At 43.0% G+C, this 26,689-nt stretch overlaps 1 protein-coding gene across 2 annotated transcripts in view; it reads right to left on the minus strand.

Moving 5' to 3' along the window:
* ENOSF1 (enolase superfamily member 1) overlaps nt 1-26,689 on the minus strand; it is a 166,861-nt gene that overhangs the window by 109,053 nt on the left and 31,119 nt on the right. For both annotated transcript variants that reach the window (XM_030212979.1, XM_030212972.1), the window contains exons 4-6: nt 19,282-19,368; nt 7,505-7,531; nt 5,142-5,214 (exon numbers count right to left, since the gene is read on the minus strand). In XM_030212979.1, coding sequence (XP_030068839.1) covers nt 5,142-5,214; nt 7,505-7,531; nt 19,282-19,368 — 187 coding nt within the window. The remainder of the gene's footprint in view (nt 1-5,141; nt 5,215-7,504; nt 7,532-19,281; nt 19,369-26,689) is intronic.

Genomic DNA, 26,689 nt, shown 5'->3' on the forward strand with positions numbered 1-26,689 from the left:
GAATAGGGATATGAAGGTACGCCTCCAGGCTACATAGCCAGATTAACAAAGTGCAAAGTTTCCATGCGAAATGAGGGTACCCAAAGATCATAATTCACTTCTTCAAATCCAGAATAGGCCTGAAAGAGCCCTCTTTTTTTGGGAACCACAAAATAGATGGAATAACGACCCATGCCCTGCTCCGCACTTGTTACGGGAACCACTGCCTTCAAGGCCACTAGCCGATAAAGAATCTGCCGAACCACCCACACTTTCCAAGGGGCCTGACAAGGAGACACAAAGGAAGTGTCTGCCATGGGACATGAAAATTCCAGCGCATAGTCATCATGAACAACCTCGAGCACCCACTGATCCAAGATAATCTAGGTCAACTCCCAGTAGAAGTGCCACAGCCTCACTCCCACGGGAACTGTTGACTGGACATCGACACCTTCACTGGGCAAAGCGTCCTGAGACAGCCGCCAAGGACCTGGAATCTCCCCGGTGGCCCCCCCAAAAGGACTGTATTCTCTGAAAAATGGTTACATTGAGTACCACTGCCTCTACCAGGCTTGTAGCGATGAAAGTCCCTAAACCTAGACTTCCCGGACACACTTCTACCAACTGCCTGAGGCCTATCCTTTGGAAGATAAGGAACCCTTTGGAAGATGAGGAACCTTAGTCTCCTGCAGACTCCTGACCAGCTTATCCAGATCTTCTCCAAACAACAAGGAGCCATGGAAAGGAAATTTACTGAGCTTTGACTTGGACGCTGCATCTGCCGACCATCCCTGGAGCCACAATGACCACCAGGGCACCACACCAAGAGCTACGGACTTAGAAGACTCACGGAGGTCATACAAAGTGTTAGACAAGAAGGAAAAGCCCATCTCCAGCTTGGCTGCTTCCTGGTCCACCAAAGACCAATCATCTGAGTCTGTCCAAAATATGCTCAGCCCAACGAAAACAAGCTCGTGTCACTAAACTCCTACAAACAGCTGCCAGCACAACCAAATCGGCTACATCAAAAAACTTTGCTTAAGCAGCGCCTCCAGCCTGCAATCCTTGGGGTCCTTAAAGGCAGTACCACCATCCATCAGAACAGCAATCTTCTTGATGACAGCAGAGACCACAGTGTTCACCGTGGGTAGTTGCAAGGATTCCTGATCCTGCTCAGGAATGGGATAAAGACGGACCATTGACTTCGCAATACGGAAGGGAGCATCTGGAGAGTCCACTGTGCCTCAAAGACATCCTAAATGTCCTGGTGCATGGGAAAACACTGAGAGGACTTCCTAACTCCCTTGAGAAGCAGATCCACTGTTCTAGGCACCTCCAGAAAAGACTCCTCAAACCTCAGAACCGACAACACCAGCGAAATTAGCTCTTGCAGTTCTTCATGATTAAAAATAAAGGGGTCCTCCCCCAGAGGCAGCTCCTCCTGCCAGGTCTTGGTCCCTCAGAGACCACTCCTGGTCCCCAAGATCCTCATCCTCAGATTACTCTGGCAAGGCCTCAGACACAAGAGACGCACACTTCATGAGGTCCTCATTGTCCTCCCAAGCCCCCCAATGGTGCTTAGATGGAGGCAAGGAACAGAGTTCCCCCTGCAGCGCAGTACCATGCTGTGGTCCAGCCAGCTTCCCTGTTTGCTTTAAACAAAAGGCCTTGTACATGGGCCAGAAGAAATTCAGGAGAAAAATCTACTCCTGAGGGACCCAGCAGAGCCAGCCCGATTGGCAGAACCCCAGGGGACGAGATTGGCTCCAAATGTGGGGGAGGGAATATGGACAGAGGTTGACTAGAACATGGGTAAAGCACATAGGTGCACAGGTCTGAAGGTATGTCAACAGAAATTAGAAAAGCTAGCAAATTTGGCAACAGTCTAATAACGGGTGATTTCAATTACCCCAATATTAACTGATTAAATGCCACATTAGGGAGTGCTAGGGAGGTAAAATTCCCTAGACATAACAAAAGACTACTTCTTGTAGCAATGGTACAGGAACAGACAAGAGGGGGAGCTATTTTACATCTAGTCTTTAGTGGCATGCAGGACTTAGTACAAGAAATAACAGTGTTGAGTCTGCTGGGAAACAGTGATCATAACATGATCAAATTTAACTTAATAACTGGAGTGTAGTCACTAAGGAAATAAACTGTAGCAGCATTTAAATTTGGAAAGGATAACTATAATAAAATGAGAATGGTTAAAAAAAGCTGAAAGGCTCTGCTGCAAAAGTTAGGACTTTAAATCGGGCATGGACATTGTTTAAAAATATTATTTTGGAAGCCCAGATCAGATGTATTCCACAAATTAATAAAGATGGAAAGAAGAACAAATGACAGCCAGCATAGTTAAAGGGAGAAGTGAAAAAGGCTATTAGAGCCAAAAGAGCATCTTTCAGAATACTGAAAAAAAGATCTGAATGAAGACAACAAGAAGCAACATAAGAACTGGCAAGTTAGATGCAAAGCACTGATGAAGAAGGTCAAAAGACAATACAAAGAGAAACTTGCCCTAGAGGCAAAAACTCATAGTAATAACTTTTTCAGGTATTTGAGAAACAGAAAATCATGGAGGAATCCATGGGACCGTTAAATCATCAAGGAGTAAAAGGGGCAATCAGGGAGCACAGGCCATAGCAAAGAGGCTGAATGAATTCTTTGCCTTGGTCTTTACTAAAGAAGATGTAAGAGACTTACTTGTACCAGAGATGGTTTTCAAGAGTGACAATGCGGAGGAACTGAAAGAAATCTTGATGAGCCTGGAAGAAGAGTAGTAAGTCACCTGAACTGGATGGTATACACCCCAGGGTACTGAAAGAACTCAAATATGAAATGCAAGATCTGCTGTTAAGTAATCTGTAGCCCGTCGTTAAAACTGTCCGCAGTACCTAAAGATTGGAGGGTGGCCAATGTAATGCCTATTTTTAAAAAGGCATCCAGGGTGATCCAGGAAATTACAGACCAGTTAGTCTGACATCAATGCCGGGCAAATAGTGGGAACTATTATAAAGAATAAAACCACGTTTATATACGTGTTTGGTGATTTAATGGGACAGAGTCAACATGGATTCAGCCAAGGGAAATCTTGCCTCACCAATTTGTTTAATTTCTTTGAATGCATGAATAAACATGAATAAAAGGTGAGAATGTTGATTTAGTGTACCTAGATTTTCAAAAAGCGTTTGACAAAGTCCCTCATGAGAGACTCCTGAGAAAATTAAAAACCCATGGGATAGGAGGCAATGTTCTATTGTGGATTAGGAATTGGTTGATGGATAGAAAACAGAGGATAGGGTTAAATGGCCAATTCTCTCAGTGGAGGAAGGTAAATAGTGGAGTGCCCCAGGTATCTGTAACAGGGACTGGTGCTATTTAACATATTTATTAATGATCTGGAACAAGAGAGGTGATTACATTTTCGGACGACACAAAACTATTCAAAGTTGTTAAAAAGCATATGGATTGTGAAAAATTGCAGAAAGACCTTAGGAAGTTGTAAAACTGGGCATACAAAATGGCAGATGAGATTTAATGTGGACAAGTGCAAATTGATGCACATTGGGAAGAATTATCCAAATCAATTGTTTGATGTTAAGGTTCCAACCTAGGAGTCAGCACCCAAGAAAATGATGTAGGTGTCATTGTGGACAATACGCTAAAATCTTCTTCCTAATGTGTGCTAGCAGCCAATAAAGCAAACAGAAGGCTAGGAATTATTAGGAAAGGGTTAGAAAATAAGACAAAGAATATTGTAATGCCTCTGAATCGCTCTATGGTGCAACCACACCTTGAGTATTGTGTGAAATTCTGGTCACCATATCTTAAAAAAATATATAGCAGAATTAGAATATGTTCAAAGAACGGCGACCAAAATTATTAAAGCAATGGAACTCCTTTCATATGAAAAAAGGCTTAAGAGGTTAGGACTCTTAGCTTGAGGGGAGATATGAAAGAGATCTAGAAAATACTTAGTGGTGTAGAATGGGTAAAAATTGATTTTTTACTATTTCAAAAAGTACAAAGACTAGGGGATATTCAAGCAAGCTACATAGTATTACTTTTAAAATGACCAGGAGGAAATATTTTTTTCACTCACTGAATAGTTAAGCTCTGGAACTCATTGCCAGAGGATATGGCATCAGCAGTTAGTGTATCTAGTTCCTGGAGAAAATGTCCCATGGAAAAAGCTACTGTTTGTACCTGGGATCAGTAGCATGGAATGCTGCTACTATCTGAGATTCAGTCATGTACTTGTGACCTGAATTGGACACTGTTGGATGCAAGATACTGGGTTAGATGGCCACTGGTCTGATCCAGTATGACTATTCTTATGTAAATTATAGAATATCATTTATAGATGTATGTACTAACATCTAGGTGTGGGCATTTATACCTCACGTGATTTCCATAGATACAAGACGCTTATTAGAGCATCTCCAATCTATATAGATTTGAGTAAATTTTAGCGCTACAAGATCCCAGAAGAGACAACCGGAGAGTTGTTCACACAGACGTTTTACTTATAAGATTTTCGACATACCAATTCCTGACGCAAGCCTGAGCGGCTGAAACACAGCTGTGTCAAGTCCTGTTCTACCTATTTTTTGTAACACTTTTTATGGTTAATAAATATTTTTAAGTTTTTACATCAGAGGTGTCGTCTTTATTTATATATTTTTCTATATTTTTAATTTTTTAATTTTAATTTTTTCCTTTTTTTTTTATTTTTGTTGGTCATTTTCGCTGTTTTGCTCATCATTGGCATTTATACCAGCTATGGGGAAAGGGAATGGGACTTGACATACCGCCTTTCTGTGGTTTTTGAAACTACATTCAAAGTAATTTACATAGTATATACAGGTACTTATTTGTACCTGGGGCAATGGAGGGTTTGACTTGCCCATAGTCACATGGACCATTCAGCTTTCTAAAAAAACTGCTTCAAATACAGTTTTTTGACTGAGCCCTTAGAAGCATCAGAACCAGAAGCTGGTTTTCTATCAGTCATGGAACGAACTAGCTACTCCAGCACCAGCTATTGTGAACAGCAGGACAGCAAGCCATGATCAAATACAGTTTTCCTATTTGGATATACAGAGCGCTAATTGAAACATTTCTTTAAAAAAAAAATGTAATATCAGAATATGACTTACCATAAGCTTCTTCTTCAGTCAAGGCATCTGTAATGTATCGGAAATCTATGCAGGATAGCAACTTTTTGGGGTCCTAGTAAAGAAATATTTAGTATTTAGAGAAAAAGCCTATATGATGAAAGTCACTAATATTGGGACGTTCATCAGTTTGTTCATTATTTCTAAAAACAACTGAAGTTGAAGCCCAAACTTTTTTATCCCACATGAATAGATAAATGGCATAGAGAGGAGAATCTATGCATGGCGGTAAGGAACAAACAGGTTAGTTATGGCTATAGCAACAAAACAGTACATTTAAAACGAATTGGAGAAAATATTTCTTCACTCAATGTGTAATTAAATGCTGGAATTCGTTGCCAGAGAATGTAGTAAAAGCAGTTAGCTTAGCAGGGTTTAAAAAAGGTTTGACTAGCTTCCTAAAAGAAAAGTCCATAAGCCAATATTAGGACTTGGGGAAGATCCACTGCTTATTTCTAGGATAAGCAGCATAAAGTGTGTTGTACTGTTTTGGGATCTTGCCAGGTACTTGTGACCTGGATTGGCCACTGTTGGAAACAGGAGGCTGAGCTTGATGGACCTTCAGCCTGCCCTAGTATGGCAATACTTATGATTCTTCTTCTCAAGACATCAAATGAGCTTTGCAAATTAATATATACCACTGACCACAACACTGCACACAGTCATAAATGGGACAGGTAAATAACCTCATTAGAAGGACTGTCTTAGCATGATGGAAAAGCCTCTCAGAAGTCATAGAAATGTATGTTATTTTTGACTTAGTTGAAAGGGGAAAAACAATCCATAGCATAACATAACAATTTAGCTTCTGATCAAAGCCAGAGTTGCCTTCAAATTATGTGTCTTTGCATTCCAAATTATGGGGTCCTTTTACCAAACTGTGGGAAAAAGGGCCCTGTGCTAGTGACAGGGGCTGTTTTTCCCCGCACATCAGGGTCATTTCTTCCACAGCCAGTAAAAGCCCCCCCCCCCCCCCCCCAAAAAAAAAAACCCCGGCACGCGGTGAGCACATTTATCACGTGGCCATGCGGCAGGAGCCCTTACCGCCACCCACTGATGTGGCGATAAGGGCTCCCGCGCTAACCTGGTGGTAACCAGGCAGCACGCAATGATGCCCGATTACCGCCAGGTTATCACTGTGCAAGCCATTTCCAGGGGTTTTCTTTTTCCCCCAGAAATGGCACATGCTCAGAGCGGGACTACCACTGGCAGCCGCGTTGAGCCAGCGGTAGTCCCGGAAGAGTGAGCAGTAAGCCTGCGTTGGGCTTACCGCTGCTCTGTAAAAGGGCCCTATCTATGGTATGGCCCCTGACTATATGCTCCCTTTAATTGACCTCCCTACGTGTAACTCCATCCCTGGATTCAGAGAATTCCTAATTCTCCATCATCCTAATTGTAAAAAGATTGTTTACAAAACAGTCCTCTCTGCTGACTTCTCCTATCAATGTACTAATTGGTGGAATCTTCTTCCAAGGGCTGTTAGATCTGTACATGATTACAGTTGCTTTTGGAAATTATTAAAAACTTTTCTTTTCAAAACGTTCCTGCAACAAGATAATGGAAGACATGAATAACCAGTTTTATGCAAAATGCTGTTTCAAACTTTACCCTGTATAACTGCTTATAATTTGATGTTTGTTACGCAATACAACCTTGTAAAATAATTCATAAATTAATTTTTGTAAAGTTTCATATGGTTGTATACAGAAGATTTACTCAACATGTTTCCTTTATCAGAAGATTTATAACTATAATATGTATGTACTAAATTGTCTGGATTGTAAACCACATTGAACCTTAACTCTGTTTGGGATAATGTGGGATACAGATGTCATTATAAATAAATATATATATATATATTTTATTATAGATACCATACAACCAGACGCTAGAAAACTCCCTTGATCTCTTGAGGAAAAAAATTAATAAGCTAAACATGTTTAGCATTCCCACTCTTATCTTCTTTATCTACTGGTCACCAGGGCTAGCTCCTAGATTCTGTTCTGGGAAGTAAAACTAAAAGGTCTAAAGTAAAAGACAGAGAGAAATGGTCTGCAGTTTTACACAATCTCTTAACATACATGCTGACAAAATGTCAGCTTAAGATTTACACCTAGAAAAGTTCAGCATTTGCTATTTTTTTTTCTTTTTTTGGAAGTAACAGTCGATAAATATCTAGTAGCTATGCCTCTGAGAAAGGGTAATTTTTGACAGGTACTCCTAAATGTAATGGAAATGCTTTCCGTAGCTTCTGTTAAAAATATTCACAACAAAATTGGACAGTTAAAATGAAAGAAAACAACAACAAAACCCCCACCCCAAACAATGCTTTAAAGATTTCTTACCATGTCAACTAGTAACTTCCATAAAGGCTGGGGGGAAAAAAAAGAAAAAGTAACACAAGATATATAAAGAGTAGAAAAACCATTAAAAATGAGAATGTATTTACAGATTAAAATAATAACTTTTAGCAAGATGGCAGCAGCTCCTGTGAGCCCCTTCCTAAATCATTTTATGACAATAAATTGTCTCACTGAATGGAGCAGCAGAGCCTCTCATTAGTGACTGGCAGCATATCATGTTGGTTGGTAGGGAAGGGTGATGCCATCCTGAACAGAATTAGCATCAAGTTCCATGCCCCTAGCTAAGTACTGATGAGGAGCACACAGAAATCTGTATTCTTGCACTTCACAACAAATCTTTGAATTGGTGTTTAATATGATGACCTGTAGAACAATATTTGAGGATGTTCTGGAAAGTCAAATTAGTAGTAATTTTATAAAGGTTTTCCCACATGTAAAGCATTTTTTCACATAAAGGAAAGGCCTTTTCTAAAATTACATGGCAGTACATGTGCACCAACAAGATGGTGTGTATCGTAGGCCAGTGATTCCCAAACCTGGTCCTGGAGGCACCCCAGCCAGTCAGGTTTTCATGATATCCACAATGAATATTCATTAGAGAGATTTGTATGCAGTAGAGGCGGTCCATGCAAACCTCTGTCAAGAATGTTCATTGTGGATATCCTGAAAACCTGACTGGCTGGGGTGCCTCCAGGACCAGGTTTGGGAACCACTGATGTAAGCAATCCCGGAATTGTAGTTTTAACAAAGCATGTGTCACTGTGTGTCGGTATGTGTGTGTTATTGTGGCTAGATCTAGGAACCTCTCTTATAAGGGCACATAGGGTTAAAATTGATGTCTGTTTTAAAATTCTCACCTAGGTGTCCAGTTATAAAACCAAGCCCATGATTTGTACTTGTGATTGAAAAATTTGGATATAAACATGTTGCCCGAAAGAAAAATTCTGCCTCTGTTCAGAAGTACACAGAAGTTGGTGTCTGGGCTAGCACAACACATAGAACACATAGGCACATATGTTGAGCCTGTTTTATAAAGGCAAATAAATCCAGACAAAAACATGAGAAATATATATATATATATATATATATATACAAGCAACTCCACTCTCAAACTCTCTATGCAAACTATTCTGAGAACTCTTTAAGGACCATCATATATGAAGAAAACATTTATTTCAGCATTATTGCTTCTTCAGTCTAATCATGAGTGCTCCCCGTTCTCAAACATTTTTTATAAGGTTTTTTTATTGCAGAACCAACAATATGGAACAATCTCCCTCTAGAACTACATCACATAACTTCTTTGTTCATTTAAGAGGCAGCTAAAAACATAGTTGTTGCATGAGGCATTTTCTGATGAAATTAATTGAAAGAAGTGAATACACAGATGTATGATACCTTGAAAGATAATGCAGGATATAAATTTGACAAATAATTTGCTGTCCTAACTTACTCAGATAATTACCGGAGTACTGGCACTGAATATGTGCAGTACATGGATAACGTCTGGCTACATCTTAACCCTGGACCACCCTGGCACTATCCAGATGTAGTGCCAAGGCAGTCAGACATAATTTTTAGCAGCATTACCCAGATGACTGCACTGGAAATCAATGACTGGGTCTGGTAAGCATTAGTTATCTCAGTAGGAGGTGCTGCTACCCAGATAACTAGCTTTGAATATCACGCCCAAAAGCTTCTTAACTAACAGTCAGCACTTGAATCTGAATGTAAAACAAATCTAAGGTCTGTCAGATTAGAAGGGAGTATTTGACCTACAGTCCATAGGTAAGGCTGTGGGGAGAATGTTTATTCTTAAAATAGTCAGTGAGCGATCTGCATATTTGTATATCTATACTTTTAAGTACATTTATCCTGTTGGTAAGACCAGTATTTTATTATTTATTCCTTGTAAAACCAAATTTGACCTTTTCTGAGTCACGGAAATCTGATTAATGTGGTCCACAGCTTAATTGTTTCACGCATTGATCGGGGCAACACTTTGTTAGTTGAAATCTTTTTTGAACCATACTGTTGCAGAATACTACAGTCTGACTGATTGGGTGATCGAGGAAGATCGATCATTTCTCTTCCTTGTTAAAATGTCTTTATTGCTTCCACATGAACAGCAAGGGATTTTTAAAATACTGACTATGTTATTTCACATACAGCACATTATCAGTCTGAGATATCTTTCTGAATGTTTGGTGCCATATTTGGCACCAGTCAGGATCTTCTCAAAGGCCACTGTATTCCATGTCTATGGTTCAGCAGGCACAGTTACAGGTTATTTAGGATGTGAGCCTTTGCAGTAATGGCACTCTCTTATTGGAATCACTTGCCTGAGCAATTTCAGAAACAAACTGATTTACATTTTCACAAAGGAGTGAAAGCCAGGTTATGGGATCCAGTATATGCTTCTAGATGAGGAGTAACTTGTTCTGTTAATATTTTAATGTTATATTCATAGTTGTGAATTTGCTTCTGTTTTGTATATTGCTTTGAGGCAATCGATAAACTGATGTAAATAAATACATTTTGGTTTAGTTTTTGTATTGAATATTAACATCTGTTATGGGCTGATGGAACTCTACAGAGACTAACAGCTCTCTTGGTTAGAGACTATGAGACTGACTGCTAGAACGTTCTGCAGGGCAACTATGGCAGCCATCTTGTAAATGAAAGTAGAAAGCTATATGGCTCATGAACATTATAGTGCAGTGTTTCCCAAGTCCAGTCCTGGAGTATGCCTTGACAGTCAGGTTTTCAGGATATCCATAATGAATATGCATGAACTTGATTTGTATACACTGCCTCCATTATAAGCAAATCTCTTTCATTATTATTCATTGTGGATATCCCGAAAACCTGACTGACAATGTGTACTCCAGGACCAGACTTGGGAAACACTGCTATAGTGGAGTATCAGTTTGTTTGCTTAAAGGATTATTACTTGTGAAACATTTGTTGCAGAAGGAAAAATTAGTTCTTACCTGCTAATTTTTTTCCCTTTAGTCCAAACAGACTACTGGCTTATGTCCATCTACCAGTAGGTGAAGATAGAGAACACAGAATTTAGTTCTGTGATAAGGGACCATATGTCCTTGCTCCAATTCAGTACTTAGAAAACAAAGAAGTTGGAAATAAAATTCTTCACTACCCAGGAAAGTCTCCTTCCTCTTTAGAACATGAAAAACATCAAAAACAAGAACCTTGGAGTAGAAATCAAAGAAATGGCTTGATTAGCCTGAGAATAGACTGTAAAACTATAATACAGCGAGAACAAATACTGTACAAAGTGCAAAAAAAGGGAAGGGTTCTGGACTGATCTGTTGGGACTACAGGAAAGAAAATTAGCACATAAGAACTAATTTCTCATTCCTTAGCATCACTAACAGATTAGTCCTAACTAGTGGGATGTATCAAAGCAGTGGAATTGGACACCCCTACTAAAAGAACAGAGGCCTCAGCATCCTCAGAAGCAGCAATGTTCAGCCGATAATGTTTGGAAAAGGAATAAACAGAAGACCAGGTGGCCGATCAGCAAATTTTCGCTAACGGAACTGCTCAGGACTCAGCCCAAGACGTCGCCTCACACCTGGTAGAATGAGTCCTAAAAGAACTCAGAGGCTGTTTGCCTGCCAATATATAGGCATAGATTGTGCCCTTCAATCATCTAGCCACCGTTGCCTTGGAAGTGGGAAGACCTGTCCTGGGACCTGCAAAGAGCAGAAAGAGATGGTTGGATCTACAAAACTCATTGAACCCTGTGCACATCCAGCAACCTTAAGTAACAGTATTCTCTCTCATACTGATCTCTGTAGAAAGAAGGAAGAAACAAAGGCTGGTTCAAACTAAAAGGGGGAAATCACTTCAGGGAGAAAGGAAAGAACAATATGAACAGTTACCCCCGCTTTTGTAAAGAAACGGAAAGGATCCCTGCAACAGCCAGCTTCAATCTCACACACTCTCCTGGCAGAAGTAATGGCTTTAAGAAAAACTGACTCGAGGGTAAGGTCCTTAAGCATAGCTCCACAAAGAGGTTCAAAGAAAGAACCTTGAAGAACCATCAGAACAAGATTAAGACTCCATTATGGACAAGTGGGTCGAACAGCTGGTTGAAGAAGATAAACCACTCTCAAGAAGCTCACCACTAAGCGGCCCCTAAAACATGCAAGTGCTGCAACCTGTACCCTCAAAGAGTTCAAGGCCAAATGTTTCTTAAAACTCTCCTGGAAGAAAGGCAGGATGTATGTCAGTGAAGAAAAAAAGGGTCCACAGCCCTCTGCAAACAACATGACTCAAAGACCCAAGCATAAGCAATGTAGACCACTTCCAGGCCTGAAGCAAGGAAGTGATAACTTCCTCAGAATATCCTTTATGTCTCAGTTGAGATTTAGCAGGACCCAGGCCATAAGCGAAACAGGTTTATGATTTCAATAGCCCCTTTGTTGAAGAAGGCCCTTGTAAGACAGGAGAGGAAGAGGCTTGTCTATTAGCAGATGAACGAGAGGCACATACTATGGCCCTCTGGGCCACTGGTGCCATGAGAAATAACCTTGCCTGGGTGAAGCACCAACCGACAGAGAATCCTGCCCATCAGTGGCCAGGGGGGGAACACATACAGTGTCCAGACCCTGCAAGCTGCATTCCTTTCGTTGGCTACAAAATTTTGGAACTTTGGCATTGTGCCATCTGGCAGTGAGATCCAGGTGAGGAAGGCCCCGCTGTGCTGTTATGAGGGAGAAGGCATAGAGGCATATTTTCAAAGCACTTAGCCTTCCAAAGTTCCATAGGTTTCTATGGAACTTTGGAAGGCTAAGTGCTTTGAAAATATGCCTCTTAGTCTCCCATTCACCTGGATCCAAGGAGTCTCTAATAAGATAATCCATCTGAGTGTTCAGCATTCCTGCAATGTTCATCACCAAGAATGCCTGAAGATTTTTCTTTACCCAAAGAGCAGACACATTTCCAGCACTAGGGGGACACTTCATGTGCCTCCCTATCTGATGTAGGATACTGTTTTGGCACTGTCCCAGAGAACCCGTATTGGCTGCTGCTGCAACACATGTACAAACACCATGAGTGCCCTGTGCACTGTCCTGAGCTCCACATGATTGATCTGCCACGACACTTCCACTTTGGACCACTGGCCTTGCGCTGTATGCTGAAGACAATGAGCCCCTGAGCTCCAGAGGCCTGCAACTCTGGTGACCACTATCTATTCCGAGGTTGCAAGAGAGAGAGACTCCCTGTTGCAGGTTGAGATGACATAGCCACCAGTCCATACTGCATCTTGCTTGCAAGGTCCATGGAAAGCGAACATTGTACTCCTGATAAATAGAAGACCATCTGCTGAGGAGGGAAAACTAGAGAAGTCTCATGTGAACTCATGTCCAAGGGATCACTTCCAAGGTTGCTGCCATGAACTCCAAGACCTGCATATAATTCCATGTCCTGGGATCCTGGAGCCAAAAGAGTCTCTGTATTTGAGACTGAAGCTTGCATATTCTGGTTTCGGGAGGAAAAACTTTACAGCCTTGCTAGAACTCCCAAATATTCTAGATATCGCAAGGGCATCAAATGGCTCTTGCCAAAGATGATCACCCAGCCTAAAGACTGCAGAAGAGATACTAACCTGGAAGTGGTAGCCAAACTGATGATGTTCTGATCAGCCAGTCATCCAGATAAGGATGCACCCCAATACCTTTGTGGCGAAGAAAGGCCACTAACACCACCATGACCTTGGAGAAGGTCCTGGGAGCCATCAAGAAACCAAAGGGCATATCCCAAAACTAGTAATGTTGACCCAGGACTGCAAAACACAGTAAACATGAGTAGCCTAAGGAAACACTTCTTCACGAAAAGAGTAGTGAATTCGTGTAATGCTTCCCTACAGGGGCGCAGCTGCTATGGGGCCACGGGGGCCTGGGCCCCCGTAGATTTGGCCCTGGACCCCCCTGCTGGCGACCCTCTCAACCCCCCTCCCGCCGCCAACCCGCCACCTGCTACCTTTGCTGGCGGGGGACTCCAACCCCCTCCAGCCGAAGTCGTCTTCCTTCATTTGGTTTCTGACTGAGTCTGACGTCCTGCACGTACAACGTGCAGGACGTCAAGCTCACAGAAACAGAACAAAGCCCTTTCTGTGAGTCTGACGTCCTACACGTTGTAAAATGTGCCCCCTCACCTCGGCTCTGGACCCCCATACCGTTCAAGTCTGGCTACGCCCCTGCTTCCCTGTAGGAGATGAAAACAGATTTAAATTCAAGAGAGCCTTGGACAATACAAAGGATTACTAAGTACATAAGTATTGCCATACTGGGATAAACCAAAGGTCCATCAAGCCCAGCATCATGTTTCCAACAGTGGCCAATCCAGGTCACAAATACCTGGCAAGATCCCAAAAAAGTACAAAACATTCTATACTGCTTATCCCAGAAATAGTGGATTTTCCCCAAGTCCATTTAATAATGGTCTATGGACTTTTTCTTTAGGAAGCCGTCCAAACCTTTTTTAAACTCCGCTAAGAACTGCCTTTACCACATTCTCTAGCAATGAATTCCAGAGTTTAATTACATGTTGAGCGAAGAAACATTTTCTCCGATTCGTTTTAAATTTACTACATTGTAGCTTCATCACATGCACCCTAGTCCTAGTGTTTTTGGAAAGCGTAATTAGACGCTTCACATCTACCCGGTCCACTCCACTCATTATTTTATAGACCTCTATCATATCTCCCCTCAGCTGCCTTTTCTCCAAGCTGAATGAAGAGCCCTAGCCGCTTTAGCCTTTCCTCATAGGGAAGTCGTCCCATGCCCTTCTATGTATCTTTTCTAATTCCACTATATCTTTTTTGAGATACGGCGACCAGAATTGAACACAATATTCGATACAAAGGCATTATTACAGCCTCATTTCAGGCCTCTGGATCCAAGATGGCAACTGTGTGACTTAGCGCTACCAGACGCATTCTAGGTTGTCTGAGCAGAGCAGGAGAGAGATACGTTACCCGTCGTTGAGATGGGTAAACGACGTGGGAAAGTTAGAGTTCTTCCCTCGGGCTCTGGCGGTGTGCCCCTGCTCTCCCAGCCGACGCTTGAGCACTTTGGGATAGCGTCTGGGGCTCTGATGACTTCCACTCCCGCAGCTGGTGTCAGCGTTTCGGCGCTGACCGACAGTGGTGACGGGGCTTCCCTAAGCCCTGTCTTTCGTGCAGCGCCCCCTCAACCAGGAAGAGCAAGCTTCCAGACGAGTCCTGCAGCATCCACCCAAAGAGGAGAAGGAGGTGAGCAGGGAGGGAACCTGTCGGTTGAAAAACGATCATCTCTTGAACAAATGAATATTCCAGAGAAGAAAGCTGCTCCTGTTGTGGACTCCACGATAGTGAGTATCCTGGAACAAGCTGTTCAAGCGTTTCCTCTGGTATTCACTGTAGGGAAATTTGAAAAACCTGCTGTAGTGACTTTAGAGTCACTTTGGGATCTGAATTCCACAACTCTTCTATCTTTGCAGTCTGCTATTTCGAAGAACTCTGAACTTATTAAAGTTTTGGCAGAGTCTGCTCTTAAAGAAATACAAATTAATGAGATTCATGCAACTGAAGTAAAAGACCTCTCTCAAAAAATGGAACTTATAGATCAAGCATTAATTAAAGAAAGGAACTTTGCTTCTAGATGCATGGAATTACCTGGAAAATCAATCCAATAGACTTAACCTGTGAATGATAAATTTTCCAAAGTCACCTATTTTATCTCCAATACAGATGGTTAAGAAATATCTTGTTGATATTCTGGGAATGCCTGAAAATTCATTGCCACCAATTACAAGGGCTTACTATATTCAAACTACTGGGCAAGTCCCAGAAAATTTAAACCCTCAGAATGCAATGAACTTAATGGCGTTTCTGGAATCTTCTCTGGAGGTGGTCACACAAAGGAGTACTTTGTTAGTGACCTTTGCGTTAGAACTTGATAGAGAAGCAGTACTCAAGCTTTCCTGAAGACATTTAAATTCTATATTTTTGGGTTCAAAAGTAAGGGTTTTCCCAGATTTATCTAGGGAAACCCCAAAACGACGTAAATTATTTCTAGCTCTTCGCCCAAGGGTTATTGCCCTAGGTGCAAATTTTCTTTTGAAGTTTCCTTGTGTTTGTAGGATTCTACTTCACACAAAATATTATCAATTTTTTGAACCCAATCAGTTGGATGTTTTTCTAAAAAGTAAGGAGAGTATTATTGTGAAAATTTAGAACCGAATGTAACACTGTATAGCATTTTGGAGTGAGTCTACAGGGTATAGTGCAGTCTTTGATTTAATAGATATTTAAGAGCTTGATTATAGCTTGATATTTATATTTCTTGATTCTTGGATCATTTCCCATTTAATTGTGGACAATGGAAGTGTATAGTTTTTCCTTTTATTTAATTCTATTGTGATTATTTTCTATATTTCTTATTATTCTTTACTGAATATAATGTATCTTAAAATGCAAAATAAAAAAAAATAAATAAACAGCCTCATTTTTGTTTTCCATTCCTTTTCTAATAATACCTAACATTCTATTTGCTTTCTTAGCCGCAGCAGCACACTGAGCAGAAGGTGTGATAGGGAGAGATGGCATGGATGAGCAGCATGGCCTTTATCTGCCTACATTTTTCTATGTTAAAATGTTGAGGAGGGGGCCCAAATCGGGATGTGAAAAGTAAGCCTCCTCGAGGTGCAAAGAAATGAGGAATTCCCCCAGCTGGACCAATGCTATTACTGAACTGAGTCTCCATTCTGAATCACAGCACTCAGTTCACATGCTTGGATTGGACAGAAGTTAGCCGCCTTTTGGGAACCATGAAATAAATGGAATACCTTCCTAACCTATGTTTCTGCTGGGGGAACAGGCATTACCATCCCCAACCTTAACAGACCTTTGCTCCTCAAGGAGATTCTAAGAAAAAACTGCAAAAAGGTAAGCAAATTCCAGTTTGTAATCTTTCCTTGATGATTTCTAAAACCTACTGATTGGTGGTGATATGGGTACACTCGTCATAGAAACCCGAAAAACAGCTGCTAATCAAGCCCACCAAGGAGTAGACCTGTACACTATTATTGGGAAGGGCAGGCAGAATTGGATGTCCTGGGAAGCCTCACCTAAGGGTTTTTTATGCCCCCCCCCCCCAAAAAGGCAGACTGTTTAGCTTGAAACAAGAACGCTGAAAGGAGTTAGACCAACTATAACAGGAACGAGCCAAGGAGGCCCAAAATGAAGGTTTCAGCTTATCCTCTGACAAACTGGATGATTTAGAAACCCCTAAATCCTTAAACAACTTTTCCAGGTCCTCGCCAAAAAGAAATTTCCCTCTAAAAGGTAGCTTTGTGAAGATAGTCTACATCCACAGTCCAATTCCAAAGCCATAGAAGAAGGGACCTTGCCAAAACTGCCAAGGCCAACTCTTTGAAAGAAACTCTGGGGAGGTCACAGAGTCCATCTGGTCTACATCCACAGTCCAATTCCAAAGCCATTGAAGAAGGGACCTTGCCAAAACTGCCAAGGCCAACTCTTTGAAAGAAACTCTAGGGAGGTCACAGAGTCCATCTGTTAGATAGGTCAAGCCTGACTTCAGAGTGGAGAGGTCCAAGGGAGCCTCTGTTTCTTGAGAAGGATCTGCAACCCACTGTATAAGCCAGAGGCAAGCCCTAGCTACATAAGAGGCAGCCACAACAGCTTGGAGGCATAAAGTAGCGACCTCAAAGGAAGTCTTTAGCGAAGCTTCTAGTATATAGTCTTTCATACCTTTGAGTGCTATACCACCTTAGTCAGGAACAGTAGTCTTCTTTGTCAACACTAACTATTCCACCATGGGCAGTTTAAGCTTGTCCAGATCCTCAGGGAGACATAGCCCGAGCCACCCATGTCTAGAGTGATCCATTGAGTAGAAATTAAATCCTGCATAGCTTCATGGATATGAAAGTTTTTTTGGAGACTTTTTTGGTGCCCAACATAATGGGGACCAAAGCCACTGAAGGCTGACTAGCCAGAGAAGAGATATTAAGGATCTACAGGCTCTAGTTATTAAAACAGAAAGCTCTTCTTTAGTAAATAAACAAGAAACTGAGTGATCCTCACTCATCATTAGCAACTCTCCTTCCTCCAAGGACTCCCTGTTAGCAGAGGAATCAGACAAAAGGGACTGAGGAACAAGAGAAGGTACAGCTGAGGCTATAGACTACATGTCCCAATCAGGAGGGGGTTGCAACCTCCTCTTCTTAGAAGAAAAAGTCTCTTGACAATGTGCTAGAAAAAGGAAACCTTTTGAGAGGGCGGAGAGGAATTTTTCAATAAGAAGGCTTGATGTAGAAGCAGCACAAATTAAGGAGAAAAGGGGAGAGAATTTCATTGGGGCTCTGCATTGACTAGTGGAGAAGGATTGAGGGAGAGCAACTGAGGCAGCGGTTCAAGTTGGTGGGAGTGAAGTGCAACAATCTAATATAGCTACTGTTCCTGCGCTGCCCAAAAGACCTCACCCCTTGTTCCTCCCCAGAGGCTGAAGCCTGCTGGGATGGGGGTAGGGGAGGACCTAGCATTACTAGGTGTACCCCCAAGGTGCTACAAATGAGCCACCAACCCCCATCTCTACCAAAACCAGTACCACTGGACCAGAAGCAAGCATCACAAATTAGCACAGAACTAGACAAGCAGCCATCTTTCACTTGCTGGAGACAGAGAATACTGGATTGGAGAAAAGGCATATGGTCCCTTATCATAGAACTAAATTCTGTGTTCTCTACCTTCACTTACTGGTAGACATGCATAACCTAGTAGTCTGGACTGATCTGTTGGTGATGCTAAAGAAGCTGGGAATTGCACCAAACCTAAGACTTGCTCAAGTGTTTAATCGTAAATGAACCTGGAAAAGTAGCATCTGGTGATACTATGGTTGTGGTTATGACACCATGTATGTCTCTGGTGAGATCTTATTTCAAATACTGTGTGCAATTCTAAACACTACACCTTCAAAAATATATGAACAAGGTGAAGCTGGTCCAAACAGTAGATTCTAAAGTGCTCAGTGACCATCATAAAGCCTATGAGGAAGGACTATAAGATGTAAGCATGTTTACTTTAGAGGCAAGATAGGGGAAATATAATAGTGACATTTAAATACCTCTATTATATAAATGCACAAGAGGCAGGCCTCTTCCAATAGAAAGGATGCTCTGGAGCACGGGCTCACAGGATGAAAGTGAAAGGAGGTAGACTCAGGAATTATTTAAGGAAATATTTCTTTACATAAAGGGTGGTAGATGCATGAAACAGCGGAGGTAGTAACAATGATGACAGTTCTTGAATTCAAGCCTGGGACATACAGAGATTCTCAGAGAAAGAGATTACAGAACTAAACTGGTGTGGATGGGCAGACTAGATAGAATGTATGCGACTTCTGTCTGTGCTATGCTTAAGAACAGCACTGCTTAATTTTTTTTTTTTTTATTAAAGCATGCTACAAGTGTGTTGTGGTAATGAAGTAGGTTCCAGTGTAACACTTATTCCTTTTAAAAGTACAAGGAATTTACAAAAACAGCTTTTTTTTTTAATTCAGGAATTTTATGTTGTGTAGAGTTGTTTGGGGTGTTTATAGAACGTACTTATTTCTTGTATACCTAAGACTAATGTCTATGGATATGTGTACGCTGCTTAGAATTGTAAGATGTGTGGTATATAAGTTGTTTAGTAAGTAGATAAATATTTGCTCTTCAATAATAATTACCTTTCCCTCCTGTTTTGCCCACAAATCCCACACAGCATTCAGAATGGCTGCTGTAGCCAAATGTACAACACCTTTCTCTGGACCAATCTGTTAAGAAAAACATTAGCACATTAATACATAAGGTATTAATGCATAAGGTAGTTTATAAAGAAAACATAAAACAGTTCTAGACAGGAAATTAAGAAAATCGCAGTAGTCTTGAATGCTTGATCCCCCAAAACAAAAGATATCTCATCCAAGAAGAAAGCAGCATATACCTTAGCAAAGCTGAAAGATGAAGGTGAGAGGTTTTAACAAGAACTTGGAATCATTTTTGAATACACTGAATTAGGACGGTGCTTATTCTACAGTCCACTGGGAAAGACAAATACAGCAGCAGCAAAGGTGTCCGGGGCGGGGGGGGGGGGGGGGGGAATATTACTCAGACCTCAGGCAACCATGAAGACTGCTTAGCACAAAGACAACTTCATGCATTCACACTGGCCCTGCATGAAAGACATCACATATTTCAGACCAAGATGGGTAAAATACAATTGACCTTGTTGCAGAAGGGGAAGTCAGCCAGTGATAGCTGTTCACAGAAACACTAAACAAAAGAACAAACATTCCACAGCAGGGCCAAAATGGAAAGCAGGCCATAGGTGAAATTTCCACAGCTGCACAAACAGCCCTAATCCTTTATATTCAGGAATATACACAGAAACACCTGACAAAATATACAGGGTATGAAATGTAGACAAACAAAGCAGAAAGACACAATAAAAGACCTGATGGAAAAAAAACTGAAAAAAAAAACAAGTTAAAGCTGTTAAGTTTAACATACTTTGCATACAAAAGTCCTGCGTATAGCGTTACTTCCAATGCAGGAAAGTTATGTTTAGCACAAATTCATTTTTTTTACTTCACCCCTTAGTGCTTATTTTTAACACCAGTCCTAAGGTGAAGTAAAGTTTTCAACTTCCATTTAGTTCAAAAGAATTAAATGGAAGTTTAAAACAAAGCACATCTTGAACTTTCCCTGCCAAATAAGAAAACTTCCTGCTGTGAGACTCTTTAACAAGAGACCCTCCACCCCATGGATAGGCAGACTGGATAGGCCAAGAATGGTCTTTATCTGCCTTCATTTTTCTATTGCTACTTACCACCTCCATTTCCTTTCAGGCCCCACTGATGGTCACCTCATACTCACCCATCTCTTCGAATGCTGCCGCTGCAGCCTCTTCAGCACTCATGGCTGCCATTTTTAAAATAGTTGAGTCTGTGCCAAAGTCATTGACTACAGCTGAACTTTGTGCCCATTTTGAGAATGGTGGCTGTCAGCAATTAAGGAAAGAGGCAATGAGGCATATTTTCAAAGCACTTAGCCTTCCAAAGTTTCATAGGTTTCTATGGAACTTTGGAAGGCTAAGTGCTTTGAAAATGAGCCACAATGGCATTCAAGTATGAAGTGACCATTGGCAGGGTCTGTAGGGTAAGGGGGTAGATGAGCAAGTGGATAAGCAAGTGGGTATGGGACCTTCTGATCCTGGAGCAGGTGGTCTCCGGCTCTGGGCTCCTGGGTTGTACCAGAGTGTCTCCAACTGTTTTTTTAAGTAAGGTTAGTGTGCATTTTCAATATTACTACTGTTTTAATACACTAGTTTATTTTTAAAAGTGCAGGGCTTTTTTTCAGGGGGTACTCAATAGTACTAAGTAATTGACACACAAGTCCCCAAGAATTAATGGAGCAGCCCAGGCTCTGCATGCACACACACACATATAGAGTGTCATTCTGGCCCCCCCTCCCCCCTCCAATGGGAGAAGAAGTATCTTCAGCAAGTCCCTGCACACCTGTGGGAGAATGCAGAGGTGCATGCTGCAGCCAGCCCCACCCCCTGCAAAATGTGGGAGACAGTCCCAACCTTTTCCTAGCCTGCTAGTGTAAAGAGCAGAGTGATCACATAAGAAAATTGCACAGCCTTACTGTGCAAGCCAGAGGAATTAACATTTATTTTAGAAAGACATGGTGTAGGTTTTTTGGGGTCCTTGTATATGTAATAAATTAACAATACGTGCAGATATGTCTATTAAAGGTTTATGATACACTTTCAGGTGTCCCTGTGTCAAAAAGCTCACCTTGTGTATTATTTCCTGTATCTAGTGAAATCACAACTCTGAATTTTATTTTATAATTGATTGTTCATAGTGGTATGGCTAATGTCCAGTTTAGGAAGTCTGTAATGCAGAAGGCTATCAAGTATCAATCCAGAAATGTGCGTAAAGGGGTAAGGAGGTGAAAAGAGTATAGTCAAGTTTACTTCCAAAGAATCAAGACAGTTCTCATACACAAGACCTGATGTTTGTGTAGCAGGACCCCCTCCTTGTGCTTCCTACAACTTTTATGAAGAACAGTCTGGAGTCCCTGTTCCTTAGTGAAGCCCTAGTAGCAAATACAGAGCTGCCAAGCAGTGTTGCCAGATTGAAAAAATTTTCCCCGCCCAAAACCCGCACAAAGTTAAACCCCACCCCCGAGGTCATCAACCTCGCCTCCGTCTTTAAACCCGCCTCCGACACCTCCGACGTCATTAATCCCGCCCCCAACGTAGCCGCTGTCACTAACCCCGCCCCCGATGTCATTAACCCAGCCTCTGCGGGGCTTCTATTGGACCAAATTAGACCAATAGAAGCCCCAGAAAAGCGCCCAAATCCGCACCGCAGCTTTTTAAAAGCCGCCCAATTTCCCGCAGCCCACAGCCGGCAAAAATTGCCCGCAACTGGTCGAAACCCGCAGACCTGGCAACTTTGCTGCCAAGGAATACCGATTTTAGAGAGGGAGATTTTAGTACATGCCCCAGCCACGCCCACTCTGCCTTGGCTCCACCCACTCTACCTTATGTCATCTTGAATTTCTTTTGATGTAGGCATAGGGGGAAAAAAAAAGATTTTAAATGCTCCCAGGTTTCAACCCAATTCGTGTTTAATATGGGATACAAATTATATAAATAAATAAACAAACAAATAGAAACTCTGAATGTTGAACACCTGATTCTCACAACGTGATGTCTGGTTGCTAGGCTGTATAGAGAGAGGTGTGACCAGCAGAAGAAAAGAGGTTTTAATGCCCCTGTATAAGTCGTTGGTGAGGCCCCACCTGGAGTATTGTTTTCAGTTTTGGAGGCCGTATCTTGCTAAGGATGTAAAAAGAATTGAAGCGCTGCAAAGAAAAGCTACGAGAAAGGTATGGGATTTGCGTTACAAGACGTATGAGGAGAGACTTGCTGACCTGAACATGTATACCCTGGAGGAAAGGAGAAACAGGGGTGATATGATACAGACGTTTAAATGTTTGAAAGGTATTAATCCGCAAACGAACCTTTCTAGAGATGGGAAGGCGGTAGAACTAGAGGACATGAAATGAGGTTGAAGGGGGACAGACTCAAGAAAAATGTCAGGAAGTATTTTTTCAAGGAGAGAGTGGTGGATACTTGGAGAACTCTTTTATTAAAAGAAACGCAAAACAATACTTCAACAAAAGTATGTACAAGCCATTAAAAAAAACCACATATCTCCTAGACCCTATACACCTATACAAAGCCAACTAACCCCCCCCCTTAAAACCCCCCACCCTAAACCAAACCTCCCCTATGGAGGTTTCAAATGAACATGTTTCCACCACACATTTGCCTTCTGTAACCCTTCCGTCACCCGTTCCCATTTAGCCACCTCCTGAACTCCCCTAATTATGTCCCAACTAACCTGTTCAGCCGACCTGTAGTCCTGGTGCAGGGACACCCCACACCGAGCCATCCAAAGGTAAAACCTGAGTATTACCAAAATGATAAACTCCGTCACCGGATCCAAACCCCCACTTCGCTGCTGCCGCCCATAGACCCAATCAGTACGACTGGAACTAGAAATGTGCAAGGGCGATGCCACTCTATCCCCCACTGTCCTTGAAAAGGGGCAATCCCGCAAAAAATGGTCCATTGTTTCTTTCTTACCCACACATTCCCCCCTTGGACAATCCCGATCCTGCATAGTCGTATAGTTGAGATTTCCTCTCACATACAATTTCCCATGAAAGGACAGCCAAGCAATGTCCCTGTACTTAGGCGGAATCCGCCTTGATGTAACCAATAGCAAGCCCTGCCGCAGCACCGAGCCAGGTGCATCTCGGAGTGTCAGGGGTGCTGAAAAGGCCTGGGCCCGCACCCTTTCCACCCATACCTCCCTGCTCCCTGCCTTAATTTCCTCCACCGTGATCCCCCAGACTCTTACCAACCGAACCAACATCCAATAGTACCCTACCTGCATGGGTGCCCCCTTCTTTAAAGCCGCCACCCTTCCCCCCATCCGCCATGGAATCCAAAATCTCTCCCACCATAACAAGACACTTTGTGCCCACCCTGGCGGGTCCCTACCCACTACCCGTCCCAAATTAAACTGGAGGAACAGGGAACTGAAAAATAACACTGGGTTCACCATTCCCACCCCGCCATCCTTCCGGGGTAAGTATGTAATGTTCCATTTAACCGGGTTCAGCCGATTCCCCCACAGTAGTTGGAAAAACACACTATACAGGGTAGTATAACAGTGTGCTGGCACCAAACAAATATAACTTAGAAACAGGAACATGGGCACCAGGTGCCTCTTAATCAGCTGAACCCGGTCAGCCATCGTCATCCTCCAGCCTTTCCATCTGTCCACCTTGACTTTAGCTGCCTGGATGCACCGCTGCCAGTTAAAAGATGCATAATCTCCTTGATCAAAATAAACCCCTAACACTCTCATTCTGGCAATTGCGGCCGGAAACCCCCCTCCCAAAGCAAATGCCAGCCCTGGTGGACCCACCCATAAACTCTGACTTTTCTGGAAATTAATCAGTGACCCCGAGGCCCGTGAGTAACTGGAAATCAACTCCTGCAACTTCTCCCCCTCCCTTGGATCCGCCACTCACACTATGATGTCATCTGCGTAAGCTACCACCCCCAAATGACACCCTGTACTCACCTCCACACACCCCCCCCCCCCCGAAATCCCTCCCTCCCTCCCTGCTCTAAACGCCTAACAAAGGGATCCATTGCGAAGGTGTATAACAGAGGACTTAGGGGGCACCCTTGCCGAACCCCTGCTGTGACCCCAAAACTCTTCCCTTTCCAACCATTTACCAGAGGAAAACAACTGGCCCTGGTGTAAAGTAACTGTAACTGTGCCACCCAATCCCTTGGAAATCCATAATGCTCTAACAACCTCCAAAGAAAAAACCACTGTACCCTATCAAAAGCTTTATATTGGTCTAAAGCCACCACCAACCTCCCGTTCCCCTCCCCCCGGCTGTGCTCTAGACCCTCCCTAACCCATGCAGCCGCCTCCTAAACCCCCCTCCCCTTAACCCCACACTGCTGTGAAACTGCCACCACTTCCTGTACCACTGACTTCATCCTTTTTAAGAGCATGTGTGCAAAAATTTTCCTGTCCCCATTCAACAAGGCGATAGGACGCCAGTTCAACAGAGACCCAGGATCTTTCCCTTTACTAAGCAAAACTAATGCTGCCTCTGTCAGAGATTGGGGCAGAATCCCCTGCTGTTGCGCGGCTTCCCAGACCTGCAACAGAATTGGAGCCAGATGGACCTTAAAAGTTTGGTAATATTCAGCCATCAGGCCATCCGGCCCTGGAGCCGTTCTTTTCCGTAAGGCCCCGATGGCCTCCTCCACTTCTCCCAGTGTCAAGGGACGCGACAGGGCCTGGAGATGGGGCCCTCCCTTTCCCACCCCTGGTGTCCCGTCGATAGTGTCTCATCACCTCCTTATCCAAGTGTCCTCCCGAAAAAAAACGTGCAAAATGTTCTCCTACTACCTTCAAAATCCCCTCCTTCAAAACCTGCACTACCCCCCTTGCGTCCCTTAACCCTCCCACTACCCTCCACTCCCTCCGCTCCTTACAGCAGACAAACGGATCAGGACTAATCAATTTCCGAAATCAAGTTCATAAAGCAAGGAGGCATATCTATCATATTGGACCTTCTCTAACTGCGCTTGCAGTTCCAGGATATCCTCCCGCCTACCCCCTGTGGAGAGTAAATAATCCCTGCGTTTCTTAAGTGCCGTTCCTAACCTCGTCCTTTCCCGTCCTTCCCTTCTTGCCTGTTGGGTAAAAAATCTCCTCGTGCGCTTTTTGACTACCTCCCACCATTCTCCAATAGAGGGAAAGATACCCTGGATGGAGAGCTGATCCTCCAAGAAGGCCCGATACTCCTCCTGCATTCTCATATCTGTTACCCATTTAAGGTTGAGCCGCCATAAACCCCTTCCTGGCCTATGCCCCGCCCAACCTCCTACCTCAATTAACACCAGCTTATGGTCCGAGAAGTCTACGTCCACTAATCTAGGGGCCCCGCCCGCATGCCCCTTCCCAAACCAAAAATCTATCTATCCTACTCTTACACTGACCCAGTGAAAAACTGAAACCCTCTACCTCAGGGGAATGTTCTATGTGTACATCAACCAGCCCTGCCCCTTTCATTATCCCGGCCAAACGTACCCCATCATACCTCACCTGTGCTGTCCTCCCCCCACTATCCTGCCTCCTTAAAATAGTATTAAAATCTCCCCCCCCCCCCAAACCACCTGACGTGCTGTATAGAGATAAGGTTTAACTTTCCCAAACAACGAGGAACGTTCCTTCTTACTTTGAGGCCCGTAAATATTAATAATCCGCAACGCCACCCCATGCCACAACACATCTACCACCAAACACCTCCCTATACCTAACTCTATCATTTTTTGAATATCTACATTATGTGTTTTAAATAAGATCCCTACCCCCATACCTTTCTCCTGCCAAACCCCAAACCGAAGGTCCCCATCTCCAGGCCCGTTGTGCCCGCCTAATCGCTTCTAGCGTTTGTAGTCGTGTTTCCTGAAGCAGAATACAGTCTGCCTGTATCTTAGAGAGGCCATCAAAGGCCAAACATTGCGCCCTCTGGGAAGCCACACTCACCACATTCAATGTGGAAAACAAAAAAACAATTCCTGCCATTACCATCATTGAGTAGAAGGTATCCACTGCTCACCTCCTTCCTGCATATCTGCCCTCTGCATCAACCCACTACCAACGCCCTGAACCCCTTCTGCAGAATCCCTTCCTTCCTCCGCCCAATCCCGAACACCAAGTTTAAAACCCTTATCCTTCCCTTCCCCCTCCCCCCCTCCTTTCTTCCTTCTTCGAGTCATCCAGACCACCATCTCCCCTCTCACAAAAGAAGGCCCCCCACCCCCTCCCCTATTTGCTCCCTAATTCTGAGCTGCTCCCCTGCCCCCCCCACCCCCTTACCTCATTCCCATCACCCCTTTTACCCTGTTCCTGTCTAGATCTGATCCTATCAGACCGCCTCTTAATCCCTTCTCCCTCTCCTGTCCCCCTCTAC

Source organism: Microcaecilia unicolor, chromosome 1, assembly GCF_901765095.1.
Source record: "Microcaecilia unicolor chromosome 1, aMicUni1.1, whole genome shotgun sequence".
In the NCBI taxonomy this organism is placed as follows: domain Eukaryota; kingdom Metazoa; phylum Chordata; class Amphibia; order Gymnophiona; family Siphonopidae; genus Microcaecilia; species Microcaecilia unicolor.